The sequence below is a fragment of the Poromitra crassiceps genome (genome assembly GCF_964638095.1).
Source record: "Poromitra crassiceps genome assembly, chromosome: 23".
In the NCBI taxonomy this organism is placed as follows: Eukaryota; Metazoa; Chordata; class Actinopteri; order Beryciformes; family Melamphaidae; genus Poromitra; species Poromitra crassiceps.
In genome coordinates, this window is record NC_139639.1 from 3,371,462 (window position 1) to 3,380,694 (window position 9,233).

Below are 9,233 nucleotides of genomic sequence, written 5' to 3' on the forward strand. Positions count from 1 at the left end.
CACGAGCGGCGTTTTCGGTATTTGATGGACATGTAATCGACTTAGATGACAGAATGACGTTTACCCTACCATATTACAATCTCTTTCTAAGTCTATTCTGGCAACAGGGCTAATAAGCCCAGTAATCACCAAATTAGCCTAGCTCACTACTCCGACATCCCATTACTGCTCCTCTCAGCTCTGATAATTCAAATCTAATCTAATCTTAATCAAAAACAGCAGCTGTAGGATCTGGAGTCAGAGATGGATTCATTTAGGAGCTAATGTAGAGCGAGATGACTGCAGGCCAGAGTCAATTAGTGATGTTCAATCTGAAAGGTGCCGCTTAAAATCTTTGGCCCCATCTTTACTTTCTTTGGCCCAAATGCGCGCGGTGGAAACAACGATTCCTTTGATGTTTTCGGTAGCGAACAGATGGGGAGGATTAACAGCAGCACCATCAAGGGCAGAAAAAAGCCTCGGCGGCGGCGCCGAGCTGCGTTCACTGTGAAAGGCGATGGTAACAGTGTTACACATATATGCGTCGCAATATGAATAATTCAGCCATAACGGGGTAATGATGCCGTGATTATCTGTGTCTGCGGGTTTGTCTTATTTTGGTCGGTGTCTTTGAAGAGCTCCCCAGTGGACGATATCCTAATAGCGGAGTTGCCGCTGCTCTAAATGGGGCGTCTAGACTGTGGTAACCCCCAGGCAAGGACAACGAAGCTGGAGGAGGGAGCAGGGGGATCGCTCAGCCTACTTTCTCAAGACTCGCACAAGATGAGATGAATCAAAACTCCGGGCTCCCATTGATATCCATCCACACACACATGGCGGCGTCTCTCTGCCTGCCACACGGAGGCGGTGCCTGGCTTCGAAGCCCGTGTGTAGGCTTTTTGGCACTTCTTCTTTGAGGAGAGAGAACTGCTCATGGATTGTTTGGCAGCCCTTAATGCCACCAATTACTGTATATCAATTAAAAATGTTTAACATTGATACCGCTACAGTCTTTTGACGATCGAGCAGCGGGAGACGGAGCTGGAGGGGACAGGATAGATCCAGGCCTCAGAGTGACTTCAAAGAGCTCTTTATCTGAAGCGAACTGAGTTATAACTCTCATCAAGGACTTGCGGAGGTTGAATGGATACAGGTGCTTTAGCTCCGACCCTGACCAGCATGGCAAATGCACTGTTACCTTGTTCAGAATGATTCAGCGTACTTACGAAAGTGATGGTTTTAAAAATTTGACTGTGAGACTCAGTCATGGTATTTGCAGTGCCCCCCCCCCCCCCCACCCCCTTTCTACATTTGTTAGTTTAAGTGTGACAAGATATCGGCAGGGAAAATACATACAGTCTGTGGGGTTTCCCATCCAGAGAAAGATCCCAGAGCGCGCTGTGCAGAAATGGAAAGTCCCAGAAGAAGCGGTATCCGGGGATGAGCAGGGCCATGGTGGGATGGGGGACCAATGTTTTTTAGGGAACCTGGGTCACCCCTTTTCCTTAGATTTTTCCTCTCTTGTTGTTCCAATCACTGCTCCGTGGGTTGATGACATCACAAGGAGCAACGAATCAAAACACAGCAACACTGACTACAGAGAACACGTGTCTAGCTACCGCACAACCATATTCCACCCGAATACTGTGAACAGGGTCAACAAGGAAATGTTAAGAAGACAGGGAAGGGAAGGGGAGGGGAGGGGAGAAGGAGAAGAAGAGAATTAAATGAAAGACACCCTCATCTATGCGTACATTTGTGATTGGTTTACACAACAACACAGTCGACAATCACGACACACATTCTCACTGTCTTCTAAACCTAGATTGCACTGAGGAATACAGGGGGGAACGGAAGAACAAAAAGAATCGGTTGAGGGAGAGGGAACATCCACGATGGGCGCCGTCCTGTTCTCAACACCGTGAGTGAACGCTGATTGCCAAAATGGCCGCCGGCGCTGTTGAAGGCGGCGTAGAAAAAAACCAGGCCAGCTCGTTCATCTAGTAGTCTCATCTAACTTCATGAATCTTTAACAACTGTTCAGCTATTCATCCTGACATAGAAACCCTGGTTTCATCATGCTTCACAAGGAGCCGAAGTTTGTCGAAATTCTTTTGGCAAAACTTTTGAGACTCTGAGCGTCTTATGAGCTAATTAGCTAATTAGGTCTTTGGCACAGTGTGGTAAGTGAGCCTATGGCTCATGTCCCATGGTCAAGCTACTGCTCGGCCTGGTTGAGGTTGACACACACACACACACACACACACACACACACACACACACACGCAAATAGGAACACATTCTCAAACGCACATGCGCGCACACACATACAGTCGCTCTTTCTCTCTCTCTCACACATACACACTCACACTGACACACACACACACACAGGAACACATTCTCAAACGCACATGCGCGCGCACACATACTCTCTCTCATACACACACACACACTCACACTAACACACACACACACACACACACATGCAAATAGGAACACATTCTCAAACGCACATGCGCGCACGCACATACACTCTCTCTTTCTCTCTCACACATACACACTCACACTGACACACGCACACACACAGGAACACATCCTCAAACGCACATGCGCGCGCACACATACTCTCTCTCATACACACTCACACTGACACACACACACACACACACACACACACACACACAGACACACACACACATACAGTGTACGGGGAACTTGATTAGGTGTTGAGAACAGAACAGCCCCACACAGACGAGGGGAGGAGGGGCTTTTAGACGGTTAACAGCTAAAGGTCACGGAGAACATCAACTGAGGAAATTCCAAAAAGAAGACAACCTAACAGCAACAAAAATGCCGTTTTTAAATGATCATTATTTAAACCACAGTACTTTCCACTACTACACGACGCAACATGGCCTGGGTAGGGTTAACACGACTTCATTTACAGTTTGAATCCTTGGTCTCCAGCCAGGGACCCCTCCCGAAGGAGGACCCAGTGGGGGCGAGGGGGGTGGGGCGATGGGGGGGATGCACTGGGCTAGGGGGGCAGAGACATTCGCACACTGACCGCACTCAGAGACAGAGGGAGAAGAGTCATCATCGTCGCACTGCTAGCTGCTGCTGCTGCGCTAACTAATGGATTCAATTTGCCTATTCATGTGTAGCCGTGATGCTGATTGCTGTAACTCAAATTGCAAATAACCTAGATATGGTATTACCTCTTTCTCTCTCTGTGTGTGTGTGTGTGTGTGTGTGTGTGTGTGTGTGTGTGTGTGTGTGTGTGTGTGTGTGTTGGGGGGGTGGGGCGCTGCAATTTCCTGCAAACCCAACTACAGCAGATGGTCTTGTGATCATCCTGACAGCTTGTACTATGGCAGTGGCGATAATTATTATTATACAACTGAATCATGCAACTACTGCCATCAAAATACTAAACAACACTACATGCTAATACTATGGCTTTATTCCATCGACCCAACTTGAACATCGGTCGTGGTTTTAGAGAATGAATTTGGCTTCATTGTATTGCTGGAATGTTATGATGTAAACAGTGTTCGTCTGTATGAATGATCACGCTGGCGGCGCTAATAGGCTAGCTAGCCATATCACTTCCTCCTGAGAAAAGGTGTGTGTGTCTACATAATGTGTGAGACTGTGAGTGTTTTTATGTTGCGTTTTCCACCACTGCTTAACTGCATGTGTCCTCTACTGTATACGGGTTTGAGTATGCTGAGCATATATCTTTTGGATATGGCATGTGTGCGTGTGTGTGTGTGTGTGTGTGTGTGTGTGTGTGTATAAATGTGTGTTTCCATGAAAAAGCCTTATACTTCTTTACTGTCCTCTTTGTGCCTCTGAGTTATGTCGCCGACTCTCCACGCTGCCCCCCCCTGGCAGCCCTGTGAAGGTCAGGCGTTGGCCAACGCAGTGGAGGGCGGTGGCGGGGTGTGCGGCCGACCCGGGATGAAAGGTCATGTGATGAGAGGGGCTGGTGAGGTGAGGTGGTGATGGGAGGGCAGAGGAAGGAGAGGTCACATGATCGGCACCTCTCTCCCTACACCCCCCAAGCCCCACCCCCTCCGACCCCCACTCCCACTCCAACCCAACAAGCCTCCTGCAGCCGCCGACCCCGCCCCCCTTGCGCTCTCCTGTGTTGGTTGCTATGGTTACCGGGGCGGCCCGTGTGTCCGGTGGGCTTGACTTCCTAACCAAACCTCCCCGGGCCACGGGCCGCCCGCGGCAGCTCTCGGCCAGTGCACTCGTCCCAAACTCACACAGCGTACCTTGTCGCAAAAACTCTCACAAAGAAGAAAAGGCTAATTTATTTGTTTCTCTTCTTCTAATGTTTTAGCATGCATGTGAGCCATGCAAATGAATTAGCTTCTTAATCAAATTAGCTACTAATTTCTACAAGCGTTGACTTTCAAGTTTTTTTTTGTTGTTGATCAAAACAAATCTGATGTGGTAATGTTTTGGTTGAAGCTTGATGAAGTCTTTTGACCCTACAAGAACCTACCTCACCCGTCCGGCTGTGGCCAGAAGAGGTACTTTAGAAAAGATATCCAAACTGTCGTACAAAATTGTTTCTTTTTATTCAGTGGTTGTGAACTTATTAGTGAACAAACTTAACTCTCATTTGCAATTTGACATGCTTAAGCAAAGACTCTTAGCAAGGCAGGCTGTAGAAAAGCATAAGCTATAGTTTGCTGTGACTGGGTGGTAGTCATGTCTCTCTGTATCACACTCGTTTTAAAATTCCCGACTGCTTCGAAGACAGTAAAGTGAAATTGAAATGAAATAGGACGACCGTTTTCATTTTCTCATTATTGTAATGGAGAGAGATAGGACTACCCACACTCCACAGCCCAGTGAGCATGCCGATTTTATAAACTTATATCCTATAACTCTTAACGGCTACTATTCTTATCAAGCGAAAAAAAACGACAATATAGTAGCTCCTTGAAAATGATCAGTATTGTAGTTCCTTATTATTATAGTTCAAACACATTTTTTACCACGAGCTGATTAAAACCACTGAGAGGCAGAGAGCTCAGGGCCATATTAGTTTTCAGCCACAAATCAAACCAAATCGACTCATGGCTCTGCTTTTTGAAGCGCTTCACCCAATTAGAATAGAGCCACGACGACCACCTGTTATTCTATCCTTTTATATATCTTTTGCGAGTCAGCGGCTGTGTGCGTTTGCGTGTCGTCAAAAACACGTTTTTGGGACGTGCTCATGCCTCCCCCGAGGGACCCCTGGCTGCGTTGTTTCATATCATTTTCATATTGAACTTCCTGGCGCCTCCCGAGGCGCCTCCGGCGGCGGGTTCCGATTTCCGGAAAGAGTACTCCACTGTGAAGTTGTTCTTGCGTTGGCCGCGGCCCCGGCTCCACACGAACAACAGCAGGAAACAGAAGAGGACCACCCCCAGGAAGGTGATGCAACCCATCGCCGTGGAGACCAAGATGGTGGTCAGGTCCAAGGTGAACTTAAGGAAAACGCGCGTGCCGTTCAGATTGGTGTCGTTGAACTCGCCGTTGTACAGTGAGCGGTTGAGGAAAAAGGCCGAGGCGGCGTCCAGCGGCTGGCCGCGGACGGTGAGTGTGGCGAAGTAGGTGTCGTTACCCCCCGCGTTGCTCGCGATGCAGATGTAGGTTCCGCTGTCGGTGAGCTGGGCGTAGCGGATCTCCAGGGTGCCGCTCGGGAGGACGGTGATGCGGCCCGCACTCTTCGCCGTGATCCGTCGGCGCTGTGGCGAGATCCAAACGATCGCGGGCGCGGGCTCTCCCTCGGCTCGACACAAGAAATTCACCGGCTGGCCCTCACGAGCGACCACCTGCAGGAGAACGGAGCAACAACAGATGATGGAGGAAACTCAGAAGAACTTATACGCATAATATTTCTCTGTAGAAGCAATGAGCATGACCTCAATACCATACCGTTGTTGTAATCATTTCCATTTACCTGCTGTAACTTACGGTTGCGTATCTTAGGTTTCTGGCACGTAAAGTGATCGAACAGTGCCGAGTCGGTGAAGGTGCTGAGGCTGTGCCCCTGCACCTCCACCGGCCCCGCACAGACCGGCACTCTGCCGTCAAAGTTGAGGGTCTTGCGTCGCTGCAGGATCCACAACAGACGGCAGTCGCACAGCAGGGGGTTCCCGTCCACTCTGAGCGTCTCCAGGCTGTTGACAGAGTGGAAGGAGCCCTCTTCCAAAGTCTGCAGGTCGTTGGAGGAGAAGTTGAGGACCCGGATCTGGCGGAGGCCTCCGAGAGCGTGGGGCTCCACCGCGACCAGCCCCGTGCTGACCATGATGAGCTCCTTCAGCCTCAGCAGGTCCTTGAAGGCCCAGGGCTCCAGCGTGGCGATGGGGTTGTAGGACAGGTTGAGGTGGGTGAGGTGCACCAGGTTCTTGAAGGAGGCGGAGGGGACAGAGGTGATGTTGCTGTTGGTGATGGAGAGCCAGCGGAGGTCCAGGCCCTGGAAACTCAGAGGGGAGACGTACTCGAGGTACGGCCAGTTGTCGATCTCCAGACCCCGCAGGTTGGAGAGCTTGCGGAAGTTCTGGTCCTCCAGGGCAGTGATGCTGAGGTGGCGCAGGCGTAGGACGACCAGGCTGCGGAGGTAGGACAGTGTCTGGCCGGAGATGGACGTCAGGTTGCAGCGCTCTACAGTCAGGTCCTCCAACCCCACCAGACCAGAGAATGCCTGGGAAATGCATAACACAGGATCAATATATCCAAGTGGTATTGATATGAAATCATGATCCACTGAGACCCTACTTCTAACTTCAATAAACTATTAATTCTTCTCCTGCCAATATTTCATTAGTAAAGCATAAGATAAGATGCTGACAGGCCTACCTTGTGGGATATATAGACCAGGTCGTTGTCTCCCACCTCCAGGTGCTTCAGGCTCCTCAGGTCCTGGAAGGTGTAGTCCAGCAAAATCACCATCTTGTTCTCACTGAGGTCCAGGCTGGTCAGATTGCCCAGCTTGGTGAACGCCCCCATGGGCACTAGCTTCAGCTGGTTGGCCCTCAGCTTCAGCACCTTAAGACTCTGGAGGTTGGCAAAGGCATTGGGCTCTAATGTGGCGATGAGGTTCTCGCTGAGGTCCACCTCCTCCAGCCGCGGGTACGGCGCCAGGTCGCCCGCTTGCACCCAACGGAGCCGGTTCCTGCTGAGGTCCAGGAGCCGCGTCTCCGTGGGGATGCCCTCCGGGATGTTGGTGAGGCGCCGGCGCTGGCACGCCACCGACCGCAGCTGAGCCGAGCACTCGCACCGCGGCGGGCACGCCTGGCCACCCGCCGGCAGCATCAAGGTGACCGTGGTAACCAGAAGAGCAGCCAGCACCCATCGCCACACCCTCGGCCACGGCACTAAGGCACGCCCACCAGGGCCAGGCGAGCCAATCATGGCCCTGGTCCTCTGACTCCTAGCCTATCACAGGCAGGGTCAGTGCACCATACACCTGCAAAAAAAAAACAGATAGAAGGGAAGACAGGAATAGCACAGAAGGAGAGGGCAGAAAGAAGGAGAGAAAATGTGAAGGAGTATAGAATATGTGATGTTCCAGGGTGGGGGCAGAGAGAGAGGATATGAGAAAGAAAGATGGAGCCAGTTAGATCACCTATCATCTCACAAGCTCATAAAAATTACATCCATACTGCTTTAAATTATCTATGCTGTAAATGATCTTCCGACAGAGTGAATCATACTCTACTGAAACCCAGTGAGCTTTTGAGATATATTAATGACAAGCCATTAAAATAGAACTGACTAGCTCCCATTATAGGAATATGGCTCAGTAAAGATATTTTAAATAATTTGTCTATTGATTAATTCATCTATGGTTTTAGCTGGCTAACTGGGACACTGGAAGTCATGTGAGGGAGCTTCTGGCTTTCTGCTGAATTCATGCATGTTGCATCTCACCCCTCCCAGCACAGAGGTGGTCTGCTCCAGTTAGACAAACACAATGAATTTATTATTACCATGTATAAATACACACTGAACTTGTCTGGATGATGCAATGCAAGGAGATAAACAGTTATGCCTGGAAACCATGCATGCAACATCGATGAAATGTGAGGAGATCATATCATGTGTTTGTTCATGTATGTGCTGCTGGTGCGTGCATGCGTAGGAGGTGACATTTGTATGAATTAAAAATCATTTTGTTCCTCCTCGCAGCAGCAAGATCAGATGAATCACTCGCGCTTAAACATTCCTCGAGGCAGCCTGTCATCATCTCGCCCACACGGTGTTCTCAACTCCGAGACAGTCAAAGAGCACCTGGCGTTAAAATCCGGGAACGCCGTCCAACTCCGTACCGGAACGCTTAAAGTGGCCAGAACACTTTGATACGAGGAGGAAAACTTAATTTTTGGAGGGGGGGGGAAGTGTGGAAGTAGGAAAGTTTTCGTTTTGAGAAAGCCCCAGCTGTAAACTCTGACTCTTTGCTCGGTTGTTGGTTCTTCAGATGGAGGTGGAATGAGAGAGAATATATCATCATCATCACTGACACCGAGGGGCTATCATGTTCAAATGCGATCTGATGACTGCAGTGGAGAAAGGCAGAGCGCAGAGCCAAACAGATTCATAATATATGAGCTGGGTCTTCTCAGACGAGCCAAAAAACCATCATCAGGTTCTGACTCGGGCCCGGCTCTGTCTCCGTCTCTTTCAAACAAAGTTAGAAAACAGAGCCTCCTCTTTAAAGCATAATCGTATCCAACTGCTTAATAAATGCTCTGGCATCAATGAGATCAAACAGGATGAAACAGGATTGGAACTAAATTTAAACGATGGCAGACATAAATTCTTTCCCATGTGCCTGCATATATACACACACGCATACACACACTTTATCACGCACACACACACACACGCACACACACACACACACACACACACACGCACGAGCACACGCGCGCACACGCACACACACCCACGCACACATTTATACATGTACAAACCCCAAAGATTGTGTCTCATCGCGCCTCGGGGCGGATAAGGCCCGTAATTTTAAGACGGGCCCGGAAGACACACTTTTTTTTACAGATCTCCTATCTGAAGGATCTACTTGAAATCTGGCACGATTTCTCTGTGTAGCTGGGAGACAAAACGCAGGCACATTATGCATAAGGAGGCTGCTGTGCAGAACTGCTGCACACAAAAACCTGACCCACTTCTCAGCGAAGTCTCAGCCTCGCTCTGCCGAAGCAGCAGCCACGCAGCATGACCAC

The 9,233-nt window shown here is 49.6% G+C and overlaps 1 protein-coding gene across 1 annotated transcript; it reads right to left on the bottom strand.

Annotated features, from left to right (window-relative positions):
• Nucleotides 1-5,252: 5,252 nt before the first annotated feature.
• Nucleotides 5,253-7,401, bottom strand: lingo3b (leucine rich repeat and Ig domain containing 3b; the record flags this gene model as incomplete). The annotated part of the gene is made up of 3 exons (XM_083659384.1): nucleotides 5,253-5,819; nucleotides 5,948-6,691; nucleotides 6,847-7,401. The coding sequence occupies 3 exons, from the start codon at nucleotides 7,399-7,401 to the stop codon at nucleotides 5,253-5,255; spliced, it is 1,866 nt and encodes a 621-aa protein (XP_083515510.1).
• Nucleotides 7,402-9,233: the final 1,832 nt, after the last annotated feature.